Here is a 24,974-nt window from a genome sequence, read left to right as displayed (position 1 = left end):
TTCCATGGAGGTGGGAGCAGTTCAGTTCTCCATGTTCTGGAGGTGTGAGCACTGGGCAGGTTACAGCTGCAAGAGAACAGGTCTCAGGACAAGATTTGGGTGGAACTGAAGCCAGGGATTAGTGCTTAATCCCAGCCTAATAAATCCAAATTTGTGATGGCATGTCTTTGATCTACCTTGCTTACCTCAACACCAGATGGCAAGCCTCACCTCCTTGGACATGGTGGTAGCACAGTTGGTACAGTGATTTTTGCTCCACATGAGAGGCAGTTGTTGCTGTACCAGGACCTGATTTATCGCTGGCACTCTCTGGGTCACAACCCCATGGCAAAGGACCATGGGCACCTTCCACAAAGCCTGTTTCCCTACAGGATCCCCACCTCCCAGCCCAGATCCCAGGCACACTGGCTCTATCTTTGCATCTAGGGAGGGGCCCTGACCAGGCCCCCTCAGCTGTGCACCACAGCTTCTCTGATCCTGTTCTCTCAAAGCCCTCCTGGCAGGAGAAGGTGCACATGGAATTGAAGGCAAAGGCTCCGTATGAATGGAGCAGTTGACCCAGCCACTTTCAGGATCCACCTGTGCAGGACAGGTGATGGCTACAACCAGACACAGGCAGAGCTGGTGAGGATGGGGTGAGCACAGCCATCCCGTCCCATGTCCCTGTAGTGCCCAGGGCATGTCCAACCCTGCCATAGCCAGAGCCTGTGCTCGGTGTTGGAGTAAACCCAACTGGCAACGCTCACTACTGCAGCTCCGTTATCAGCACTGGCAACCAACTCAGCTGATTTTTTGCAGAAAAGAAAAATCCCTTATACAATAAGCAGGAAAAAACAGTGCTGTGCTCTGGAAAACCAGCTGTGGGAACTTGGAAAGCCAGGAGCAGGAAAGGTCAGAGCAACTTGCTGGATGGTGCATGGGGGGACTTCCACAAAACTGACATCACATCAGTCCTTGGTGCCTGCTCCCTTAGCTGCAGAAATCCCTGGGCCACAGGCCTTCCTAGCACTGCCTCACTGGCAGCGCTAACTGCAAGGCAATCTGCTGGTTTTAAAAATGTATATACTGCTGGGGCTCTCCATACTGGAGATACCTCTTTGTGTCCTGTACCTACTCTAGGTCTCAACTTGTCACATCCTTGTGCCCACACGTAGACCTGTTGTACAGAGCAGATGGAGCGGGGTTCCACGCCCCAACCCAGAACAGCTCAGTGCCTCTGGGACACCAGCAGAGCAGCTACAAGCCCTCGAGATGCCAACAGGAAGACTTTCTCTGCACAACACACCACAGCTCAGTTCTTTTGTGGCTTTCTCTCCACAGTGGTTTCCTGACTGTCCTCTTCCTTCCCGTCTTACCGCCTCTTGCCCTTCTGCCCAACCCTGTCAGGGTGCACCCTTCCCCCAGCCGTGTGACAGCTCCTTCAAGTCCTTCGGAAGTACCCAGCACCTTGCCAAGGAGCAGCGAGAGCCTCTAGGATGATGGAAGTGCCAGGACACCAGTTCTGCCCTGACACAAACAGGGAGCAAGCATCAGCATGTGGGAATTTGCAAAGGTTTGCCGCATCTACACGCCAGAACCCACTGTGGGAGTGTTGCTGGGCATCAGAGCCACACTCCAGAGCGCCAGTCCATGGCAGTACCTATCTGTGCACATGGAGGTCTCCACCGACCACTGTTGCACAGCCAGGCATTGCAGCTTATCTGCACCTCACTGCTCAAACCCCTCTGGGCACCAGAAGGTGCAGGTGGAGCTGCATCTGCAGTTTCCAAAGGGATGGCTACAGTTCACGTGTGCTCCTCTGGGCTAGAGCATGGAGCACTGCACGGCTGGGAGAGATGTGGCCACAGCCTGTCAGTGGCATGACAGACCCGTGAGCTTCGCTGGGGCTCAAGCTCTCCAGCAAGAAGAGAGGGGGCTTTTTGGGATATGCAGCCCCTTGCACTATCCAGGACAAGCACTTCAGCCCCAAGCAGAGCCTGCCGGGTACTCACCATTCTCACAGTTTTCCCCTGTGAAGCCGGGGTGGCACTTGCACTTGTAGCTCTGGATGACCTCCATGCAGTCGCCATGCAGGCCGCAGAGCAGGGGCTGGCAGGAGGCTGTGCACATTGATCATGATCAAGGGGTGCCCTCCCCTGTTCCCAGCCCTCCCCATGTTCTCACCACTCACCCTTGTAGCACAGTGCCTTCTTCTTCTTTGTACAAGGCTCATCATTCCACTTGCCTGCCTCTGGCTGCCGCTTGATGTAGATCTCCACGCAGTCCTGGTTGAACTGGCGGTTGTTGGGCTCCCCAGTGGCCCAATTGACTGCATCCTCAGTCAGCTCCTTCTTGGTGCCCACCCAGGTCCAGGTGCCTCCCAGCTTGCGGATGCCAATCCAGTAGTATTTGTTATGATAGGGCAGGGTGCGATTGAGGTACTCAATCTCCTCCTTGTTCTGAATGGCCACCAGGTCAGTGAAGAAGGTCTGGCAGTAGTTCCTGGCATTGTCCCACTTGTAGTCCTTCTCACTGTAGCTGTATGTCCAGGCCCCCACCTGCATCACCATGCCTGTGGGAGAGGATGTGGTCTGGGATTGCTGTAGGAAGACAGTGCAGGACTGGGGACAGGGTGAGTGGGGACACGAGGCTGGCACCAGGGCCAAGAGCCACCAGCAAGCAGAGGGAAAAAATGGGGAAAGCATGGATGAGAACAGGGCTCAAAGAGGGTGCATGGAGACATGTAAGGATCTGGCATGGCAGAATGAGCCATGGTGGGACAGAGGGGCAGCACAGAAATGAAGAAGGTGGGAAAGAGCTGGGGCTCCCCTCCTCATAAAGATCTCTCAAAGAGTTCCTTAAAACACATTTCCTTCTACAAATGCAAAATTGTTCCTCATGTGTGGTTTTGTTGTTTGGTTGTTTGTTTCCCCTTCTTTATTTAATTTACAATTCTACAGGAGGGTCAGTTTTGCACAAGAAAGAAGACATGCCCCCATGCCCAAAAGCATCTTTGTGCCATGCTGCATCCCTGATCCAGAGGTGGCCTGAAGTGCTGCAGACTACTGCATTGCAAAACACAGCCTTGCAGAAAGTAGTTCATGTCCTGGCCATGCTCACCAGGCAAGGCAAAGCCCACATTAACTGGAACCTACGCCCAGAAGTGGAAGGCACTTTGATGAAATACTGCTTCTGTTTCACACCACAGCTTGATGTAATCAAGAAGTTTTTGCCACAAGAAAATCTTCCTCCCTTCTCCCTAGAAGCAAGTATGCCCACGGCTGCAGAAAGAAGCCCAAAAGCAAGGTGGGGAGCAAAGTCACTCCAAACAACAGGCCTGGGGTACCCTGTCACAGGAGAGCACATCGTAGCCTTTCATTATGAAGGCAAAGGCCTGGGCATTGCAGATTAAATGCAAATACAGGTCTTCACAAATCTAGCTAGGGCTCTAACTAGGCCAGTTACTATACATTTTCCTATGCAAAATCCCTACAATTTGTCTGGTTTTCCTTGTGGAGGATCTGACTACCCATATTGTTAAACAAAACCAAGAAAAAAGTGCTCTCCAGCAGCAGCCCAGCTCCTCACTTCCTATGGGCTCCCAGAACACAAACTCAGGGCAACCACTGGGAGCCTGCCCTTGCCCCCACCACCTCCCCTAAGAATCCCAAGAATGACCAGACCCCAGAAAAGACCAAAGAGCACAACTACAGCCTACCTGTCCTCCAGACACCCTCCTGCCCCATTCTTCCAAATCCCACAGCCCCATGTGCTCAGCCCTGTTTCACCTCTCCCCACCCACCTGAGCTGAACCCCACCTGGATTCCATTAGCAACCCTGGCAGCCCCCAATGCTTCCTGCCCTGTGCAGTTGGGCATAGTGCTCGCAGCACTCAAAGTGCATTTGTATTTTTGTTTTCCTTGCAGACCTAAATCTCAGGCTCCTCCTGACACTTCTGCTTTTGCCTCTGCTCTTCAGCTGATTTGCAAAAGGTCTTTTGTAAACCGATCCAGACCACAAAGGATTTCTAGGACAGAGCAGATTCCTTGCTCCATGAAGTGCCAATGTGAAAAGGAAATATCTTACAAGCAGCAAAGCCACGTGTCTGCGGGGCCCCCAGAATAACTCCGCTGCCCTTCTCCGGTTTCCCATTCCCATGAGGTCACAGTGGGCACCTTACCCCATGCGAAGGCAGCGATGCCCAGGCACCAGATGCCACAAGAGCTGAGAGCCCGCATCCTCCGAGCGCAGTGCTGTCCCACCGTGGTGCCCTGCATGCCAGGGAGAGGGGCATGAGCATCCATCCTTGCCAGCTGCAGGGAACCCAGCTGTCCCTGCAGGACAGAGCAGGCAAACCTACCACGCCGGTGCTGCAGGGTGCCCGCTGCGCCTGGCCCTTGCCCTGGGCAGGCAGCGCTGCTCGCACTTCCTGCAAGCCACAGAGCATCACTCCCTCCCCTCAGCCTCTTCCCCTCCTGACCCAGCCCTGCTGCCAGCCCGCATCCTGTCCCGCTGCACTCCCCTCTTCCACGAACCTGCTGCCAGCTGGGGACCAAGAACCCAGCGAGGGGCCAGCCTGGTGCGTGGCCACCCAGAGCCCTCCGACCCACCATGTCAGTGGCAGTGGCGATGAGAGGACGGAGCAGGACGAGGCGTGCGGACCTGCGCCAGGCAGAGCAGGAGCGTGGTGTGTGGCTCCCGCATCCTGTGCAGGCTGTCAGTTGTCATATACCACTCAAGACCAATTAGTTAAACAATGTATTTTCCTGTTTCTGCCTTTTTAAATCTTTATGAGAAAGGTCCAAAAACAGGACGGGGGAACTTCCCCCCATTAAATGCCCTTTATGATCCTCTATCGATGCTTCAGGAAGGTGCTCCATTGTGAACACTCCTTTGCATCACCATAAATCTATTTTTACACATATTCTACTTCTAAGTAATATCATTTTGGCAGGGTTTTCTGCAGGAATTGCTCCACTCATTTCCAGTGAAAGCAAAGGCAGGAGCCCTTCGGGTCACATGCATATTCCAGTTTCAGATAAATAAACGATGCTCCAGTGGGACTCACACAACACAAAAGGAGGAACCCACCCACAAAATCCATAACTCATTACAGTGATTTTCTACTTGGCCAATGTAAATGAAATTTGGTTCCTGTTCTTTGTCATCATCCTTGCAAAATGTTCTACTGCAATTCTCTCTTTTTCTGGAACCGCTGCAGCTTAGATTGTGCCTGCAGTAACCCAGCAGCATTCGCATGCCAGCTCCTGTGCAGAAAGTGTAGTTTGGGGCAGGGAATGACATCCCAGTGGGCAGAGAGGCTGAGGATTGGCTGTTGGGCAGGGGGACACCTCGGGAAGCCATGGTCCCCTGAGAAGGACGAAGCTGCTGCTGTGCTAGGACAGTCAGAGGTGTGTTGCAGGGTGCTCGGCCCCAGGGGAAGGCAGGAGGAAAACGGGCTGTGCCCCTGCTGGTTTCACTTCTGCTGGCACAGGGCACAGTGGAGCAGAACAATAGAAAAGAAATATTCCCACCTTATTTTTGTTGCTACAAATGCTCTCTGGTGTTGTTGTAAATGCAGAAGTGAGCTGGATGAAACCCAGAGGCCGCCACTGCAAGGGGCAGGACACAGCCTCATACCCAAGGGTGATGCTTTGCAGGTAAAGGAGAGGGATTCGTGTGGCAGAGGGGACTGAGTTCTGGAATCAGTTCTGCAGCTCTCCTGGGAGCTAGATAATCCCTGTTTTGCATGGCTGGTGGCCTCCAAGGCTGGCTCCCGTGCAGGCATCGGCATGCTGTGGGGCATGTGCACCTCACAGGGATCCTGTAGGCCTCTCTGGCATTGCAGGGCTGAGTGGGGTGCTCCCCTGCCGCTTGGGGGGAGCCCCTCACCAGGCACACTGCCCTTGTTTTTGGCAGTACAGCCCGCTCCTCTCCTTGAGCAATGATCCCTGCAAACCGCAGAGGAACCAACTCATCCTGACACAGCCCGCCCAGTGCAGCTGCCACTGGTGATATCACAGGCACTTTCCTGGGCACCTCCTGCAGCCCCCGAGGCACAGAGACACGGGGAACCCCCAAAGGGCGCAGCCAGCGGGTGCACCCCTGCTCCCACCACCCCCCCATGCTGCCCCATCTCCAGGCCCTGTGCTGAGCCAGGATGCTTTGGAGACACCTCCTGGACATGGGCTGGAAGATGGCTCCCCCTCCACAGTGCTGCCACAGGGGCTTTTTGTCCCCAAAGTGGTCCCGAGCTGGGAGATGCCACTGAGTGCATCTCGCCTTGGTGCCCCTGCAGTGCAGCACTGGAAGAAAGCAGCACCTGGTACAATCTTTCTCAGAATCTGAAAGTGATAACAGTTTGGCCACAGGAAGACATGTTTACTCAAATGTCACCCCAACCAGGGCAGGGCGAGATGGTAGCACTGATTTGCTAAGCCAGGATGGGAATGTCCCCAAATGTCTCTGGCACACCCCAGGCGGAACAACCCTGGCAGCAGAGTGCAGCGGGGTTTGGGGCCCCTGCCCACCACACCGTGTCCTCCTTGCCCTTTTGATGCCCCTCAGATCCACTTATCTGACCCTGGAGATCTCAGCCTTGTGCCTTCACCCTGCAACAAATGCACAGAGAGCTGTATGGTGTCGCTGCCATCTGTGCACCGCTGGGGCTGGCTCCTGGTGCCTGGCTGCAGCAGCAGCACGTGCCTGGCATGGGTAAAGGTTTGCCAAACAGGATGGCGGGGGTGGAGATAATTCAAACATTATCTCAGTGCTGGTGCAGTGTGCAGTAAACAAGTGGCTCTGACTATCAGGGTGAGTACAGCCTGGGGCATCCTGTCCTACCCAGCCCTACTCACTGCCCCCACTGCTCTGCTTGTGTCCCCTGGACATCACCAGTGCACATACTGTGACAGTCTGGTTTAATGCTTTAATGCAGTCTTCTTATTTCCAAGAGTGCAAGCCCAGAGGCAGATTCTGCTGCCCATCCCCCGAGCATGTTTTTGGCCCTCTCTGCCCCTTCCCTTCCCCTCACTCTGGCTCTGTGTGGCCCACCTGGCTCTCTCCCCAGCAGACCTGGCTCCGCAGCCATGCAGCTCTGCAAAGAGCTCGCTGCAGGCGAGCGGATGAATGCACTCAGCCATGAGAGCCCTGCCTCAGGCCAGAGCCAGCCCCGGGGAGCAAACAATGTCCTCTCCTCCTGCCAGGAAATCCGGAGTTAGCCCTGGCCATGCAGCAAGGTTAGCTCCATTTTCCTGCACACAGAAGCATCCTTGAGCGTGTTCGTTCTTCACCTTTTGGCAGCCTGGGGCTGAGCTTTCCTCTCTCTCCAGCCTTAGCCTTGTGCTTCCTGCCCTCTCGTGTTTGGCACCAGCAGCACTTTGATGCTTTCAGCCCTGGGACCTTGGTTATTTTCCTGCTCCTGAGGACCTCACTCCTTGGAAAGCGCTCTTCTCCTTGCTGCCTTCTGGGTGCAGAGCTGAGGAGACGTCTTTCCTGCATTCTGGTCCTGCTGCTTGTCTGAGGGTTGGTTGGTTCTCTCAAAGTCCTGACTTTTGGGGCAAGACCCTGCAAAGAAAAGAACTCCACATAAAATAATGAGGGGAAGGGTGTTCTCAGTATTTTGCTGTCACTTTGAAATTAATTCCTCCTTCTCCATGTTCTGGCTTCCCACATCTGTGGTTTATCATAGAATCATCTAGTCCAACTCCAACACACCCCCACCCTGCCCACTAACTTGTCCCTCCATCAGTGCCGTATCTCCATGGTTCTTGAACACCTCCAGGGATGGTGACTCCACCATCTCCCCAAGCAGCCTATGCCAATGCACCACCACTCTTTTGGAGAAGAAACATTTCCTAATATCCAGTCTGAACCTCCTCATTCCCTCTTGTCCTATCGCTGTTATCTGGAAGCAGAGGCTGACCCCCGTTTCACCATGACCTCCTTTCAGGTAGCTGTAGAGGGCAATAAGGTCTCCCCTGAGCCTCCTCTTCTCCAAACTGAAACATCCTCATTCCCTTGGCCGTTCCCCATTAAGACTTGTGCTCCAGACCCCTCACAGCTCCACTGCCCTTCTCTGGATACATTTAAGAGCAGGACCGTTCCCCTCCATCCCATCCCCTATCCCAGAAGGGAACAGACTCTTTAGCAGGGTCTACTGTGACAGAACAAGGGTTTCAAATGAAAAGAGAGGAGATTAGATTGGATATAAAGAAGAAGTTTATTACAGTCAGGGCAGTGAGGCACTGACACAGGCTGCCCAGAGAGGTGGTGGGTGCCCCATCACTGGAGACACCCGAGGTCAGGCTGGATGGGGCTCTGAGCACTGAATAGAGCTGTGGGTGTCCCTGTTCAGTGCAGACCAGATGGTCTTTAAGGGTCCCTTCCAACTCAAACGGTTCTATGATGGATTCTATCTCCAGCTCTGCTGGGGACTTTGCTGACCCAGACCCATGCTGGGGATCGCCCCCATCTCACTAACACCATACCTGGCTCCTGGAGGGATGGCACACACAGGGGCAGCTCAGGGCTGCTCACCTCTGACTGCCGGCTCCACCGCTGTCACACGGATGTCACATAGAGGTGTCTCAGTGCTGCACGGGATCTCCGGGCACCCTTCTGCATCGATGTCCGTCGGCTGACGCGTGAGGTTGCCTGCAGTGTGGGGGACACCGGCCCCAGTGGTGCCACTCTCAGCACGCGTCCCCGCTGCCATTGGGGTGTGTTTGGGGTGCCAGGGTCTGCTGGCATACCTCTGTTCTTCCCTGGGGCGTTGCTCTCAATGATGAGCTGAAGCAGGCCTGCCCCAGGGAAGTCCAAGATGACCACTCCCCAGCACACTGGCTGCCCTGAGCAGTGCTGCAGGTGCTGGTAGCACTGAGGGTTGACGAAGCGGGCCACGTCCTCGGGGCAGGTGAAGAGCCCGTTGCCGGAGCAGAAGGTGAGGTGCATGGTGGCAGGGTCCCCGCTGGCCGCTGCGTCCAGGTGCCGCTGTGCTCGTGCCCATTTCCTCTCCAGCGAGAGCACATTCCAGGCATCACTGATGCTCAGCCGCTCATAGGGGATGCCCAGCACCGCCCGCTCCAGCGCCTCCAGCACCACGATCTTGCCCCGCACCTGGCCCAGCGTGGGCACCTCCTCCCGGCACCACAGCCGGCCCCGGCTCTCCTCCAGCAGGCAGCGCTGGAGCCGGGCAGCGAAGCGGGGCCGTGGGAAAAAGGGCAGCTCCTCCTTGATGCGCATCAGCACGGCCTCACTAGGGTGGGCGCGGAGGAAGCGCAGGGTGCGGCGCAGGACGCCCCGCAGGCTGGCCCGCTGGAAAGTGCACAGGTGGTAGATGCGCAGCTCGCCCCGCTCCAGCTTGCAGCGCACATCCAGGAAGCGCACGCCGGCCGCCAGCTGGGCCTCCAGGCCCCAGCTCTGGCAGCGCAGGCGCCGGCCACCAAACAGGCTGAGGGAGTCGTGCGTGCCGGGGATGGAGAGGCGGGAGAGTGGCAGGGCGTCGGGCAGCGCTGCCATCCAGTCGGGGCAGCAGGCCGCTGGCTGGGCCGTGCTGTCGAACGCTGCGTTGTGCCGGCACCGTGTGTCCATGCTGCAGCAAACACCGACACCCCGGCACCGAGCCTGCCTGTGGTGGTGGGGTGCAGCCTGCTGGATGGGGTGTAGGCAGTGACTGGCATGCTGAGCGGGATGCTGGCCATTATCCGGGTGACGTTCGTGACACACGTCATGTTCCTCATGTGGCACGTGCTGCAGGGATCCGGGCTCACTCCTCACCAAGGAGAGAGCTCAGCAGACTGGAAAATTGCCGGGCTGATCCCAAAAACAGTCAGTCAGGCTGCACACCTCCCTCCCCAGGAATCAGGACAGACAGGACCGGGCGCCTCACGGCCCTGGGAAGCTGCCTGTACCCGGAAAGACACAGCTGGTTGGAGCTGCCATCACTGCTGAGCTGTGAGCCCCGTGGGCTGGAGGCAGCACCTGGGGGTGACTCACTGCCTGCCTCGGGACATGGCTGCCTCACACCATGCTGCCCTGAGGGCTTTGAGGCTCGACGGGTCATGGACCCCCCCCGAGTAACCCTCCTGTGACCTCTCTCTGGGGATGCAGAGTGGGGTGGCCTCTAGGACACTATCTGTGAGGGCTGTCACTGCACTGACCCCAGCAGAGAGACAGCACAGGCCGAGGGTGTAGGCATTCTGCTGCTACCCCCGCTGGCGTGACACACTGCCCCTCATCATCCCGGTGACACTTTGCAGGCCTGCTCAGGGACACCTGGGACCTGGCTCCGCAGCAGCCATCACAGCAGGGCGGAGCGCTGGAGCAGGCGGGGAAAGCAGCTGCAGCAGCAGCAGCAGCACAGCCCTGCAGCGCGGCACCTCCCCTCGGCATGGCGGCACCGGGCGGCGGCGGCTCCTGCTTTGTGCTGGGGGCCTCGGGGGCGACGGGCCGGGCGCTGCTGCGAGAGCTGTGCGCACAGCGGCCCTTCAGCAGGGTGACGGTGATCGGGCGGCGGCAGCTGAGCCTACCCGAGGGGAACGGCGTGGCCGTGGTGCGGTGTGGGCCGGGGGGTGGCGGGGTCTGTGCTGGAGGTGCCACCCTGACCCACGTGCTTCCCCCAGGAGCAGGCGGTGGTGGACTTCGAGCGGCTGGGTGAGCACGCTGATGCCTTCCGCGGACACGATGTGGGCTTCTGCTGCCTGGGCACCACCCGGAGCAAGGCGGGCGCGGTGAGTGGCCCCAGCCAGTCCCAGGGGGACCCTGGGCATCGCTGTGCCCAGCGATCTGCTCAGGCCACCGCTCCTGGTGGGGTGCTGCTCAGTGAGAGGTCGCTGACCCCGCTCCTCGCCCTGCCCTAGGATGGCTTCGTCCGTGTGGACCGGGACTATGTGGTGCAGGCAGCCGAGCTGGCACGGGCAGGGGGCTGCAAGCACTTCGTCCTGCAGTCCTCCCGTGGTGCAAACGAGCGCAGCTCCTTCCTGTACCTGCGGGTGAAGGTGAGGTGGGAAGCTGGGCGTGCTCCTGGAGACGGGGGCCAGGAGATGTGGGGGCACTTGGGAATGAAGCTGGGGCTGAGGCTGCAGAGGCTCCAAGGGCCCCAGGGCTCTCCTGGTGCAGGGATTACAGAGAAGCCAGGAGATGGGCTGGCAGGACAGCAGTGTGCCCTGCTGCGTCCTGAAGGGCAGACACCAGGGCACTCAGCATCCTTACGCTACTGAGCACCACCTGCTCTCACAGGACTTGCTCCTGTCTGCAGTGTCTCACACCGGCGGTGCCTGGGTTGGGCAGCATCCCGATGCCACCTGCCGCTGCCCCTGCTCTGCCTGCCGTGCGTGCTGCTGCTGCAGTTAGCGCTGTGGCTACAAGGGAGCGCTGCTGACTGCTGTTTAGCTGTCCAGCACTGACCCTCCTTTCCTAGAGAGCTTCTTAGAGCTCTGTCTCTCTACAGCTGGGTTTTGTATTTGTTGTTACTGAATTTCTGGGGTCTCTGCTGACCCATCCATTTGCCCCGTTTGGGTCCCTGCACTGCCCTGCCCTCTGCTTTGGCATTTGGCATCTTTGCAAAATGCATTGCATTTCAAGCAAGGTCAGCTCTGGTTCTCCCTTCTCTGCCCTCCGAGAAACCCCTCTATTCAGGCATGGTTGCGACCCTGGCTTTGTCATGCTGGGAGAGGAGTGACCTTTACCCACAGCCACACATACCTGGCACCTGCCAGTTTGGGTGCCCTGTGCCCTTCCTGCTGCAACCCTCCTCTCCTAAGTTATCTGGAAGATTACTCACGGCTCACAAGCACACACAAGTTGTGTGTTGGGCAATACCTGCAGGGTGGCCGGTACAAAGGTGACACAAGACTGAGCATCGGTGTGCTCACAGTGCTCCAGGGGCTGGTGGGACCGTGGCTGGACAGGTGGGGAAGGGTCAGACATTGCTGCTCTTTGGCCACCTACCTCTGAGTAGGTCTTCTGCTTCTCCCTTTTTGCATCCATATTTTTCCCTGTCACCAACTCAGCAGCTTTCCTTTGTGTGTTCATTTTACCTTTGTCACATTGTAGGAGCCTGGGAGCTAAATCCATGCCTCTCAGCCCCAGTGCTGGGGCCAAGTTCTGTGGCTGTGCTGTGCACCGGGGGTCCCTAGGGTGGGATGCAGGATGCAGCATCAGCCAGACACCATGTCCTGCCCCTGGCTCAGCTCTTCCTTCTCCCTGATTTGAAGGGTGGTAGGCAAGATGCCTGTGATCATCCTCAGCCTGTTTTGTCCTCACTGTGACAGGGAGAAGCGGAGAAACTGGTTGAGGCTCTTGGCTTTGACCGCTGCACCATTCTTCGGCCAGCGTGAGTAGCAGAGAGAACACAGAGCCCAGGTGCAGGGCACCGGGGCAGGGGTGGGAGATGGGGCCATGGGCAGGGTACATTAAGGGAGGGTTGGGAAGGAAGTGAAGAGAGCCCCCAGGTGCAAAAGCAGCTCCTGCCTGCACCTCTTCCCTTCTGCTCTAAAAAGCAAGCCCAGCCATTTCCCACAGCCCTTCCCAAAGCTAGGATGAGGCTTGGGCTGAAAGCAGAGTTTGGGGGACATCACTTGAAGCTTCACTTCACCTGGAGGTCAGCCTGTGTGGAGGGGCTGCTCTCCTGTATCCTTTCAGCCATACCATACCTGGGAGAACCAGCATCCTGGTTTTGGCAGCCCCGTGAGTAAAAGGATCTCCCAGGGATCAGCCCTCTCATGTTCCAGGACCCTGCAGAAGCCACTTGTGCCCAGTGCAAGTTTTCCAGATGGGCTGGGTCTTGCAGCACAGCTGGAGAACTGCCTGGCTCTGCAGCCTGACCCGCCTCACCTCCTCACCCCACAGGTTGCTGCTATGCTCACGCCAGGAGTTCCGCCCCGGCGAGTGGATCGCCCAGCAGGTTCTGGGATTCAACGCCCGGTTCTTCCCCACCGCTTTCTCAGTGCCTGTAGAAATGGTGGCAAGGGCAATGGTAGCCAGCGCGCTGCAGCCGAGCGGGAAGAAGGTGGAGGTGCTGGAGAACAAAGCCATCCATCAGCTGGGAAAGGCAGTGCCGCAGCAGGACACATAGAGCAAAAGGCATGGGCAAGAAGTGGTTGGCTGACCTTCCAGATGCTCTTCTGGGCTGAGAATGAATGTATGGGATAATAGTGGGGTGTTTGCATGGACAATGGGGAGCTGTGATTCAAATCCGAGTAAGCGTTTTATAATTTAAACAATTCCTTGAATTGAGACCTTGAATAAAACCCTGTGGCCTGCGCCAGCTTTGTTGAAATTGTGCCTTCCAGCTGCACAACTTGGCTGGCCCTGCACCTCCTGGTGCCACCTCAGGGAACACATCTAGGTGTGTGGCTGGGGCACAGCTGTTCCCTGGCTGCAGCACACAGAACACGTGGTGGCACCAGTGCCCTTCGCATGACTGTGATCCCAGCGGCTGTGGAGCACCCACATCCTCATGCTCTGTGGCAAAGGAGGCAAGGCTATCGGGCTGCCCAGGACCCCTCTGCATCCCAGCCCCTGCACCACAGCCGTTCTCAGGCCTTCTACAAGGTCAAGGACCACGGTGGCTCTGCAGCTGGGAGCCTTACGTGACTCCCGCGCTCCCGGCTGGCTGTGGGCCCAGCAGCTTTCCAGGGTTTTCTCTTCTTCGACCTCCCCGTGGTCCCTGTGTCAGTGACTCAGTTGGGGAGAGGAGATGGGTCTCTGATCTCTGTCCTCCTGCACAAACATTCACATCACCAAGCTGGTACCTCGGAGACGTGCCACTGAGCAGTAATCCAAGGAGGCTGATTTGGAGAGAGCCAAAGAGATATACACAGAGCAATTCTTAATGTAAAAAGGGACATGCAAGGTGGGCTGCTCAGGAATAGCACACACGCACCTGAAGGGGTTTGAGGCTTACGCAGCACAAATGCAGTGCTGGATTACACCAGTGTAAATGCATCCCAGTGCTCAGAGCTTTTATCAGGAGGTGATGTGCTTCAGCAGCGGAGAATAGGTGAATGCTTGAAATGACAAGACCTGCAAAGATGTGAAAATTGCATACATACAAGAAAATTCTGGGAAGTTACAGGTAAAAGGAAGACCTAGGAGGTTTGAGGAAAACATCCTTAAGGCATAAAAATAAATCACAACAGTGTGAGAAGCAAAAAGCTCTCCAGAGAGCCTGGTGGGACATGACACGAGCGGGTTTTATGAGAAAGCCATCATAGGAAAGCTTGAGGAGTCAACTTGCATCAGCCTCTGCTGTGAACAGGCTCACACCAGCATCATTCCTTCAGGGACACACAGTTGTCCCAAAGCACTGGGGCATGCAGGGGAAAAAGTGATTTTTAACCACATTTTTAGAACACATAGTTTAAAAAAAAAAAAAAAAGGCCAGTGCCAGAGGGAGTGCTCATATGTATTGCCAGATAGTGACTTGGGTGAGAATTGCAGCAATCCGTCCACCAAGAAGTCGATGTTGTTAAACATGATGCTAATTTTCAGAAAGTTCCAGTGGGAACCAGGAAGCTGCAAAGCAGCGAGGCTGCGTTCTATAAAAGGCAAGTGGTTAGAAAGGAAAATAAAGGCTTGAAATAACAGAAACCAGAATAAATACAGTGCAATGGGAGATTCCATGTGACTTTTGAGTGGGCAGTTTGGAGGCACAAGCCTATATTGCTCTTTGACGAAGTCAGCTGCTGTGTACATAGGACGTGGTCCTCAGGGTGCACTTGGGTCTCCAAAAATGCTCTCCAAAAGGGCTCTTAAAGAAATTAAGCTGTCGTGGGAAGAAGAAGAAGAAGGTCTGTGTATTCCTTTTAGGAAATATTTTCTTAGCACTCCAAAGCCTTGAAATGGACAAAACAAACATTTGTTCCTAGACAAAGGTCTGGGGAAAACACCAGCTATTTCTGTGCAACCTTAGTTTTTGCTCAGCAGTGAGGCACCATGCAGCATCTCCCCAGCCCCTCCTTACCCAGCTGGGGCTGACGAAGGCAGAGGACCGGCATGAGGTGGGGGAACAGGTCTGCAGGGGCACTCCTGGGTGCTCAGAGCCCCTGAGATCCCCTCCAAGCAGCAGGAGGTTGGCACAGTGGGAGCTGTGCTGCAGCTGGACAGACCCCATGCAAGGTTGCTCAGCGTCTGCTGGACGGCATCCATGCAGACCGCCTGCTCCCACAGATCCCAGCTCCCCCGGGACAACTGATGCTGGCTTCGCTGCTGGAGATTCATGAGGAAAAAACAACTGCGGTCCCCACGACTCTGCAGCCAGGCGCATGGCTTCCCGTGCAGATCTCATGGCCCTGCTGCCCTCCCGGATGGGGAGCTGTGAGAACTGCCGTGCCCTCCACCTGCCCCACTCCTGCCAGCCCGGCTGGGTGACAACAGCACCTTGCAGGCAGGCAACAGAGCCCAGCACACCCCACAGCACTGGCACTCCACGGCCCTGGGCTGTCCCCAGCACAGCAAGCAGCATCCCTGTACCAATAACAGCTCAGGCAGAGGCTGACAGAGCATCTGATCCTCTCAAAAATCAGGTGTCCTTTCTTTCCTTCCATTGTCATTGCAAACTAATAATTGCTAAGCCAACCTCTCTGTGCAGGCAGAGGTGTTCCTGCCTGTTTCTAGAAGACTCCCAGCTTTAGGTTCTTGCACTCACACACTGAAATGTGGACACCACCTTGCTGCACAGCAGCAGGAGATAGGCTGGAACAGGTCCCAGGTCTGCCCCAGGAATGAAGAGGGGCACAGCTCTGACACAGCTGGGGGGCAGAAAGCGCATCCTGGGGTGAACTTAAATCCATCCAGGGCAGTTACATTCACTCTTGCCACTTCCAGCATTGTTGAAGCACAAGGAGTTTCCTGGCTCTCCTTGCAGCTACAGGTGATGCCTGACTAATGTAGGGCTGAAACCAGAGCTGGTCATCCCTGGTGCTGTGTGTGGATGGGCACACACTGCCCAGCTCAGAACTAGAGGCATCTGCAGCAGGTATTGGGGCTGTTTTGGAGCTCGGGGCTTGGTGCTGGGCCACCCGCAGCCAGGCCAACCCCCAGAATTTGCCCCTCAGCCTCGCTCCCTGGGGCTGCCTCTTCACCATGCCTGGCTGAGGCTGGGAAGAACTCATGCCATAGGCAGGCATTGGCTCCACAGTTTCCAGTTTTAGAAGAGCAAATGAAACAAACTTTTTCAACCTGAGAGAAGTGCTGTCACACTGCACAGGACAGGTGCTGGGTCCCTCAGGCACCGTTCCCCGCTCTGCAGGCAGCTCCAGGCTCTGGCGTTTGCTTTGCTCATCTGCAAGGGGATGGGAAAACAATCTCCACATAAAATTCAAGGTAGGAAGCCATGTGAGCCTTATTAAAGCATCACCCTCATACAACCAAACCACTTGTTATCATTAAAACATTTACTTTTTTTACGCTTACAACTTGTTCTGGAACAAATGTTACCTATTACTCACTTGCTGATAACCGCTGCAGAAAGTGGAGGTTTTGATGTTAACCACAACCTTTATTTCAAAGGTGAGCCCTTCTCCTGAGCATTTTGATTTTCATGAAGGTGGTATTTTTGTAGGAACAACGCATACTTGCAAGCAGCATTACTATGCACCTCCTCTAAACACTGCCCCAGAGCCTGGTACACCAGCGAGGGGAAACCCTGTGGGTTTCTCAAAGCTCTGCAGCCTGCAGCTTGACCCTGGTGCCGCCATTCCCTGCTCTCACTCCAGGCACACGCATTTCCCCACTCGAGTTGGGAGAGAGGAAAACAAGATTGCGAGGCGGCCGGGCCAGCTGTGTTGGGACGGCGCTGGGGGCTGGCAGGGGTCCAGCTGCCGGCACTATATAGCTGTCGGAGGGGGAGCCAGGCTGCAGATTGAGTCGCAGCCACTGCGCACCCTTTTCTTGCAGCTGAGAAAGGAGCAGCGTGCCAAGATGTGCAAAGGACTCGCCGCGCTGCCGCACACATGCCTGGAGAGGTGAGAGCAGCTGGTTCTGCATTGCTTCTGGACTGGGAGGGAAGGGATGGGGCTGCTCCAGCTGCGGGTGGCTTGGAGCTGGAGGGCGAACAGTGATGTAGTCCTAAACCCTGCTTTGGAAACCTCTCTGCTTGGCAGGGCTGCAGTCCTCCCAAAACCACCCATCAACCCCACAGCTCCTCCATGCTGCATCTCCGCCTGTGATTGCGGAGCGGAGGACCAACATCTAGTCCTGCCTCCCCTCTTGCCCTACTGGGGAACAGGGAGCTACTGCTCCCAGGAAGCCCTAGGGCAGCCTTGCTGGTGCAAGAGCAGGCTAAGCACACATCAACATGCCTGGGGAGGCTGCCTGCAAGCTCCCACAGTGAGGTTTCACTGCTTGGAGCCATGGGGCTGTGCAGCCCCAGCGCAGGACAGCTGTGCTCTCCTGTATGTCTCAGGGTTGCAACAGTAATGTTTGCAAAACATGGTAGGGAAAGCAGAGAAGCCGTTGCCTCTCAGCACCAAAACAAGCCTTGCTGCAAAATGCCTCAAAATCCTTTTTGGCTGACTGTATTCTCCTCAGCACCTGATGACCACAGGCCTGAGCCCTCTCACGAAGCTCAGTTCTATACACAGCGCTGTTTCCCCTCCTCTTGCCATCCCACCTCTGCCTATTATGCTCATGGCACAGGCTGGCTGCTTCCATACTGCAGGAGCATTTTGGGGCAGACACCTCCACTTCGGGCTCTGGTGCATTATAAAAGGCTTCCGGAGGTCTGGGGTGCCAGGGACTCTCTCTGGGTGCTGCTGGAAGCAGAGCAGGAGCTGCTGCATGAGGCTCCAGAGACCTGGCAGCTGCCCTGCTGCTCCCAGCCAGCTTAGCCCGACCCTGCTTGCCTCCCATGAGGTCTCAGCCCATGTTCCCTCACTGGGGATGAGGCTCCCCACGCACCAGCTCCTACCTTTCACGTGCTGTCCTCCAAGGAGTGATCTCTCCTCCTGTGGTGCCCATGGGGAGGTCCTGCTGAAGGCCTGTTGGACCCGAAGACTGGTCCCTCCTGACCCTTTCCCCCAAAGCACATGCTTGCTGGCCTCTGCAGGGAGCCGAGACGCCCGTCTGGAGGCTGCTTCTGCAGCCAGCACCATGCTGCCTCCTCTCTAACATTCCATATTAGTCCATGCGTCCACCACAGCTGGCTGCTACAGCTGCTGCTGACATCTTGGGCAGTGCCGGCCGTGCAGCCACACAGCTCCCCAGCTCTCCACAGGGCACATCTCCTCACGAAGAGTGTTACATCCCACACCAGCCATCACAGGGAAGTGCACTGCGATCCCACGGGGGCTCCCTGGTGGCTGCTCGCTCCCTGGCCTCTCCCACCTGTCAGGATATCAGGCAGATCCTGCCCAGAGAAAGCTTTCCCTGTACAAACAGCCCCAGAAGCTTTTCTGCCGGGAAGCAAACCAAGAGCTGCAGCTTTAACGTCTTTGAGTTTCTTGTTTTGTTTTCTAATGTTGAGGCTCTCCTGGCCTGCATCTTGATGTGTTTGACAGAGTCCATATTTTCTCTTAATGCCTTTTGGAAGCTGTTCCTCAGACTTTTTCTTGGCTTGCTCCCACATATTTTCACACGTAACCTTCCACAATTTATGGTCTCTCCATTGCTCTCACTCTGGGGTTTGTGAAGAACGCCTGTTTGCTTATTGCTGCCTTTCCAACCCCGCTGTTTAGTCTTCTTGAAGGCTTGCTTGAAAGCTGGTGACACAACTGCTTGAGGACTCCAGGACAGTGTCTTTTAAATAACTCTGCCCGCCCCCCCTCCCCAACACGCCTGTGAGTGCTCAGCTCTCCCGTCTGCCCTTTTGGCAACCTTCCTCACCTTAGGAGCTTCCCTGTACACCAGTGAGGCCCCACAGCTGAGGATACACACTTCAGGTGAGAAGGTCCTTGCTCCCATCTCCACACCAGTTGGGATGCATGTCAGATCAGCCGCTGGTGCGTCACAGTCAGCCCCAAGGACGGAGAGGGATGCCCAGAGAACCCCCAATAGCACAGCAGGAGAAAGGGCTACAGTACATCCCTGAGCCTAAAATACAGGGCAGGGGGCTCAGGTGGGGCAGCTGAGGGCCATTAGGGCTCATTTGTGCCTTTTGTGCCACACAGGTGTTGGCTCTGAGTCACTGTTAGAGGGTGGGAATTTGCTGGCAAGATTTTGAGCAAGGGCCAAATGCCATTCAAGGAGTACCTGCTGCTGCTTGAAGTGATGCTGAGTGCATCCATACCCGCAGCAATGGGTCAGCACCCATAGTGGGGTGGTGGGGCACCGTGTCCTGCTCAGACAGGGAGAGATGGCTGATCCCCTTCTCCCCTTTGTTACACAGTTGTGCCTGTGGGTTAGATGTGGGTCCTCGTGACCTGCTATCAGCACAGCCCATGTTCCTCACCCATCTGGGCCCTGGCACCAAGCAAATCCGGGGCAGAGGCGGTGGTGCCAAGGAGACCCAGCCCCAGGATCCACTCAGCATGGGGAGAGCAGGGACCTTACCATCCTTCTCCGGTCCACCTCCTTCCAGGCAAGGTCTGACCTGCCTTGGAAGCATGAGAGATGGAAGCTGTCCCTGTCACTGCTGTTGTTTTCTGAGAAAAGCTGGTTTTGAGGCTGCTCTTCTGCTCCGTGTGAGGGTTGCTGTTGGTGGCTGCATGCACCCATGGAGGGTGGAAAAGCAAAACAGAGAGAGAGATTTGCAGGCAGCCAAAAAAAAAGGAATGGAAGTGGAATAGCAGACATAGCAAGGGAACGATCTTGCACAGAGGGCATATGAAAATAAACAGCTGAGAGGAGAAGTGCAATGATCCCAGGGTATCTGCAGTGTGGCCCCTGTCACCACGTTGTGGTGGGGCTCCGGAGCAGCCCCCAGGGTCTGCAGGGCCCTCCCCACTACAGGCACAAGGCTGAGGTGCTGCTGAGGGCTGAGCCGTGCCGTGCAGTGTGTGCACGGGAGCAGGCTGGCATGGGGCAGGCACCATGCACTGTGCACGAGCGGGCTGCTTGCTCATTTCCTCTGGGCTTATTGCTATAGAAACTGCACAGACATCCCCAATCCATCTGCATGGCAGCTAGGATAGGTGATGCGATTATTCTGTCCACAGATGGGGACAAAACAACGAGATCAAGCTTATGAGCTGTGGCTAATTCTAAGCGTCTGGCTTGAAACACTTCAGACAGGCTCCTTTATAGCATTAGGGCTCATTTGTTCACATGCAATTAGCCACACAGCTCTGTACCAGGCCAGGTGCCTGGCCATGTGGCTGTACCACACCAGCAGCTCTGTGGTCCTTTCTGTCCCCCTGCTTGACCTGCCTCCGCTCACCCCTGCAGGGCCAAGGAGATCAAGACCAAGCTGGGCACACTGCTCCAGAAGCCTGACTCGGCCATCGACTTCATCATCCCCTACCCGGAGAAGCCGGAGAAGCCAGCCAAGGCCCTGAAGTGAGCATGGGTTTGGGTGCTGGGCAGTGTGGCTCTGTGGAAAGCGGCTTTCTCACGAAACTCATTTTGCATTGAGATTACACATTCATTTGACACAAGTTTTGTGGAGAGGGTGGATTGAGCATCATACCAGGAGGCAAAAGAAGCCTTTAAAAGAAAAGTTAACTTAAATCTAAAAGCAGAATGGTGTCCTGGCCATAGTCAATAGTCCCACTCTGTTACCCTCAGCCCAGCCTCACTGTGAGCCTGGGTGTCAGGACATCTGAGCTGCTGCCCCACTGCTCTTACTATCCCTCAGCACTGCCACCATCACGTGTCACCCTTCACATGGCCTAATGTTCACTTCCATGTTAAAAATCATGACTTGAAGTGTCTGACTTGCACTGGTCCCTCCGTGGGGAGTGCTTTCCTTCTGCCTCTGTTTGGTGGCACCCCACCTAGCTGTTCCTAAACTGATCCTCAGAGATCCTGGTGACCCATCACCCCAGTTCTCCAGAGCTTTTCACTCCATCCCTCCCCATTTTTAAGGGATGACCACCTGCTGCATGATAAGCACAGGCTACTCAGGCTTTCTTTACCCCTTCAGACCGTCTCCGGAGGAGGTCCTGCAGTGGCGCGACTCCCTGGAGAAGCTCTTGCAGAACCCTTGTAAGTCCCCCTCCGTCACCACGTCCCCCCACAGCCATTGTCCCCCTGGTGTGCAGTGGGGATTCAGGGTGCCCCGGTGCTCAGCAGTGCCTGGCCCCTGCAGACGGGCTCGCCAGCTTCCGCAGCTTCCTGTGCTCTGAGTTCAGCGAGGAGAACATCGAGTTCTGGGTGGCCTGTGAGGACTACAAGAAGACCAAGTCCCCTGTGAAGATGGAGGAGAAGGCCAAGAGGATCTACGAGGAGTTCATCCAGACCGAGGCACCCAAAGAGGTCAGTGGCTGCAGGGTGGGGATGGTGCTGGGAGGGATGGGGGTTCCTCTAGGTGATGGCTGCAGGGCACGCTGTGCCGCATACAAGGGGCTTGCAGCAGCTCCAGCGCCCTGTTTGCAGACTCAGCAGCCAGTCGCAGCCCTTGCCTGGCTGAACCTGCCCCATGACATTTTAGTGGGATGGAGCAGGTGAGGAGATGCCACCATCCCCTCACAAACATGGAGCTCCTATCTTTCTCACGCTCCCATCACAGGTGAACATTGACCACTTCACCAAGGCCGTGACCATGAAGAACCTGGTGGAGCCATCACCGAGCAGCTTTGACATGGCCCAGAAGAGGATCTTTGCTCTGATGGAGAAAGACTCCCTGCCCAGATTCGTGCGGTCGGAGTTTTATCAGGAGTTAATCAAGTAGCAATGAGGCCAGGCTGCGCGAGGCGGCTCACCACGGGCAGCCCTATTGCTTCTGTCTCAGCACCTACTCCTATAGCCACTTTGCTTTCACGATGCCACCCTACAGGAGCACTTAGGAATGTTGCTAAACACCTGCCCCAGTGCTTTGGATTCTCAGATGGCCCAATGTCTCCTTTCTTTCCTGTAGAGAACCAGCTCACAGGAGCACCAGGTGATGCTCCAGGGCCTGACTAGTTCAAAGCACTGGCACTGCTTAGCAACCCTATGTACCGAGCTCATAGTTTCCAGCCCACAGCTGCGCCCCCACTGCCCGCATGCAGCCCGGTGCCACGGCCCCGATGGCTGATGCCATACTCAGGTGGCATCTCTGGGGGTGCTGCCGCAGTTGCTTCTCTCTGTGGTTGCTTCTCTGCAGTGGGCACGCCACAGCAATACTTTTGCACAAACCCAAACCAGGGGCACCAGTGAGAGGAGGGAGGACAGTCATGCTGGGGGAGAAAAAAGCTGCTGAGGGAAACCTGTCAGAGCAAATTCCAGGGAACATAAAGCAAGCAAACAGCAAAGCCAAAGATGTCACTGGAAATAGGAAAAATAAAACCCCATCTTCTGGAACAGATAGCAAACTCTGCTGAGTTTGTGTAGCCTGCCTCTCTCTTCTGTCTCCCTCTCTCTGCCCAGGCATGTGTTTCCATGAGGCCATCTCCTAAAAAGACGACGTCTTTTCAAGTGATCCAAATCCAGCCCACTCTGCGCTACCAGAAGAAATCGCATCTGACGATGGGGCAAAGGCATATGTGAAAGGTAGCCGGGGCCTCACCCAGCCCCGAACCAGAGAGTTGCTGGATGTGAAATGAGCCGAGTCCCATTCCTGGGGGATCCCTGCAGCATCCGTGTGCAAGGAGCAGCAGGCGGGTACTCACTGCCTGCACCCACCCAAGCTCAGACTGCTAAACTTCGGGCCATGAGGCTCCACGCAGCCTCTTCAGCATTTACAGAATTGGATCAAAACCTCACCAAACCCAAATATTTACATGCTGTCACTACGGCAACGAATAAAAATACCGCAGGAAGCGGGCTGCATTTTCCAGGCAGGGAAGGGGATGCAGGGGAAAGACGAAGGTGACCATAAGCATGATGTCGGCAGTGGCTTTTTTCTCCTCTCAAGCAAGTGGCTGGGAAAGTCAGAGCTGGAGCAGCAGGGTGAGGCTGGCGAGTCCTCCAGGGCGGCTCAAGCTGCCCCAAGGTGTGGGATAAGCCCAGCATGGGTGCATGGCGAGCAGGATGCAGGAGTGGGCAGGAGGCTCAGGCAGCCCCCGCCATCAGGATGTCCCCACCACCACCTGCACGTCTTCATGAAGTGGTGCTGCCATAACCAAGTCTGGCATGTTTAACCTCCCTGTTGACAGCATAGAAATGCAAATCCAACCAGGCCTCTCTGCGGAAAGACCCAGACCTTCAATTCCCACGAATGCTTTGGCGGCTATTTCTAGATACCCTCACGTTGTTTCGCAGTTGAATGCTAATGTTGAGAATCCTGAGGTTTGGATTCTACTGAAGACTGAATGTGCAAAGAAAACCTGGGATGTCACTGACTGCAGCAGCTCTGTGTGGGGCAGGGAGATGGGTCTGGGGTATATGAGTGCCCAGAAGAAAGCTGGAGGCCAGGGAGGTGAAACAACCCCATTGGGAATCCCACCCCAGCTCGACCTCTGCTGAAGATGTTGGAAAACTGCTTTGGGGGTGATGTAACAGTTCCAGCAAAGAATAGGGTGGCCATGAAATGTGCTCCCCAAAGTGTTTTGGAGCTCTTGTGAAGTTGTGTTTGTGTAGAAGGGTCGTTTCGCTAATTACTGGGGGCATGCTCATCTGGAAACATAGCGATGCCTGCACCGCATGGCCGGGCTTTCTGCAGGCTCAGGAGTGTTTGCTGGGCTAGTACCAACCATCATATCTCCGGTAGCAAATGCTTCATGTATTTTGTCACTCTTGCTCTTACTGAGTTTGGCATATATATGAGCACTCTTCACATTACATTATACATCTATAACGTTGCATCCATACATAAGTATACACACACACATATACATACTCTTAATATTGGCATCCAGATCCCGGTCAGTGAATCAAAGTGCAGAGTTTGTGGATATGGCGCTTGGGGTCTGAGGGAAAAGTAAATGGATTTAGCATGGTCCCCAACACCACCAAGGGAAACCTCGACCCCTCACCTGCTGAAAAGAGAGGTGCATCCTCCCTGATGCCCTCAGAAGCCACCCTGTGCCACGGGCCTGGCACTGTGCACCCCAAGGCCCATAGGGTGCCTGGGGACCCTCCTTTGTCATGGGGCAAGGCAACCCCATGATGCAGCTTGGGCCCCAGCACCATCCCAGCACGGGATGGCCATCACTGCCGATGGGTGGTCGAGGGTGTCCCAGGGCTCACCCCAGCCCCTGGCCACTGGTCTGGGCTCCCTGGCTGGGAATGCAGAGGGCCATAGCCAACAACCAAGGTTGGAGCTGGATGGGCTCCTTACGGTCCAAGGAGCTGCTTCTCATTTTGATGTTCTCCATGTGGTTTCCACGCTTGAAGATGCAGGAAGCTGGTGTGCACTGAGGAACTGGTTGCATTAACCCACATTCTTGTACCACTCAGTAATCCACATATAAACATTTATTTCTGCTACTGTCTCAATGGACTATTTATTCTGTCTCTGCATTGAAGAGACAGCATGTCCTTACCTTCCACAGGGCACTCCCAAAGCCCTGGCAAGCAGCAAAGGCCTCTGAGAGCTTCAGCTACACCAGATGTGGCAGTTTCCCAAGAAACTAGAGAAGGGAATAAAAATATCACCCCAGGGGACTAGTGAGGAGGAAACCCCTGGCGCCAGCATGGCCTGGGCATCCCCCAGCGGGCAGCTTTTCACCTGCGGGGCAGCTGGGAAAGGGGAGATCCCAGCTGCAGAGGCACGTGGATTGCAGGGATTTGCAATGAGGATGTACTCCTCTGTGTTTCCCCCTCCATGGCTGGCAGCAGGTTGGCCCTGCGCTCACCCCAGCCCTGTGGTAGAGGATGGGCACTCCCTATCAGGAACAGCATGGACCCCAAAAAGCCCACCCCCACTCCCAGCCCCAAGATGATGGATTCCTCTGCAGGAGAGCACACCTGTAGAGAATAATGGCTGCTTCACCTTTCCCTGATTTAAAACATTTGGAACGGAGCAACTTGTGAAA

The 24,974-nt window shown here is 55.8% G+C and overlaps 5 protein-coding genes across 11 annotated transcripts in view; 2 read left to right on the top strand and 3 right to left on the bottom strand.

Annotated features, from left to right (window-relative positions):
- Positions 1-6,024, bottom strand: part of LOC110402650 (P-selectin-like) — an 11,291-nt gene extending 5,267 nt beyond the window's left edge. The window contains exons 1-5 of one of the 3 annotated variants that reach the window (XM_021405006.1): positions 4,515-6,024; positions 4,160-4,250; positions 2,171-2,551; positions 1,992-2,099; positions 2-66 (exon numbers count right to left, since the gene is read on the bottom strand). In XM_021405006.1, the coding sequence (XP_021260681.1) occupies positions 2-66; positions 1,992-2,099; positions 2,171-2,551; positions 4,160-4,250; positions 4,515-4,592 (723 nt within the window). In that variant the 5' untranslated portion in view covers positions 4,593-6,024. Of the gene's footprint in view, positions 67-1,991; positions 2,100-2,170; positions 2,552-3,697; positions 3,786-4,159; positions 4,251-4,339; positions 4,482-4,514 lie in introns of those variants that run through there. The other 2 variants (XM_021405005.1, XM_021405007.1) reach the window with 2 other exon arrangements.
- LOC110402651 (1-phosphatidylinositol phosphodiesterase-like) lies at positions 6,894-10,149 on the bottom strand. Of its 2 annotated transcripts, XM_021405009.1 has the most exons (3): positions 8,733-10,149; positions 8,469-8,634; positions 6,894-7,545 (listed from the first exon to the last, which is right to left on the bottom strand). In XM_021405009.1, exons 1-2 carry the CDS (start codon positions 9,568-9,570, stop codon positions 8,504-8,506), a joined length of 969 nt encoding a protein of 322 aa, XP_021260684.1. In that variant the 5' UTR covers positions 9,571-10,149; the 3' UTR covers positions 6,894-7,545; positions 8,469-8,503. The 2 variants fall into 2 exon arrangements, with proteins under 2 accessions (XP_021260684.1, XP_021260683.1); XM_021405008.1 differs by having other exon boundaries at positions 8,469-10,149.
- Positions 10,297-13,246, top strand: HTATIP2 (HIV-1 Tat interactive protein 2). Its single transcript, XM_021405013.1, has 5 exons — positions 10,297-10,531; positions 10,602-10,709; positions 10,839-10,976; positions 12,252-12,313; positions 12,829-13,246. Exons 1-5 carry the CDS (start codon positions 10,370-10,372, stop codon positions 13,052-13,054), a joined length of 696 nt encoding a protein of 231 aa, XP_021260688.1. The 5' UTR covers positions 10,297-10,369; the 3' UTR covers positions 13,055-13,246.
- LOC110402657 lies at positions 12,988-20,291 on the bottom strand. 3 transcript variants are annotated; one of them, XR_002441223.1, is made up of 3 exons: positions 17,891-20,291; positions 16,162-16,264; positions 12,988-14,004 (listed from the first exon to the last, which is right to left on the bottom strand). XR_002441223.1 is itself a non-coding variant. In XM_021405015.1 (2 exons), the coding sequence occupies exons 1-2, from the start codon at positions 18,072-18,074 to the stop codon at positions 15,789-15,791; spliced, it is 660 nt and encodes a 219-aa protein (XP_021260690.1). In that variant the 5' UTR covers positions 18,075-20,291; the 3' UTR covers positions 14,366-15,788. The 3 variants fall into 3 exon arrangements, 1 of the variants encoding a protein (XP_021260690.1); XR_002441222.1 differs by lacking the exon at positions 12,988-14,004 and adding an exon at positions 14,366-14,746; XM_021405015.1 differs by lacking the exon at positions 12,988-14,004 and having other exon boundaries at positions 14,366-16,264.
- On the top strand, positions 16,790-24,431 carry RGS5 (regulator of G protein signaling 5). Of its 2 annotated transcripts, XR_002441221.1 has the most exons (6): positions 16,790-16,946; positions 20,305-20,415; positions 21,002-21,063; positions 21,167-21,333; positions 21,587-21,868; positions 21,899-24,431. XR_002441221.1 is itself a non-coding variant. In XM_021405010.1 (5 exons), exons 1-5 carry the CDS (start codon positions 16,903-16,905, stop codon positions 21,746-21,748), a joined length of 546 nt encoding a protein of 181 aa, XP_021260685.1. In that variant the 5' UTR covers positions 16,790-16,902; the 3' UTR covers positions 21,749-24,431. The 2 variants fall into 2 exon arrangements, 1 of the variants encoding a protein (XP_021260685.1); XM_021405010.1 differs by having other exon boundaries at positions 21,587-24,431.

Source organism: Numida meleagris, chromosome 7 (assembly GCF_002078875.1).
Source record: "Numida meleagris isolate 19003 breed g44 Domestic line chromosome 7, NumMel1.0, whole genome shotgun sequence".
In the NCBI taxonomy this organism is placed as follows: Eukaryota; Metazoa; Chordata; class Aves; order Galliformes; family Numididae; genus Numida; species Numida meleagris.
Note: the sequence above shows the minus strand (reverse complement) of the source record. Positions and strands in the feature narration are given on the sequence as shown.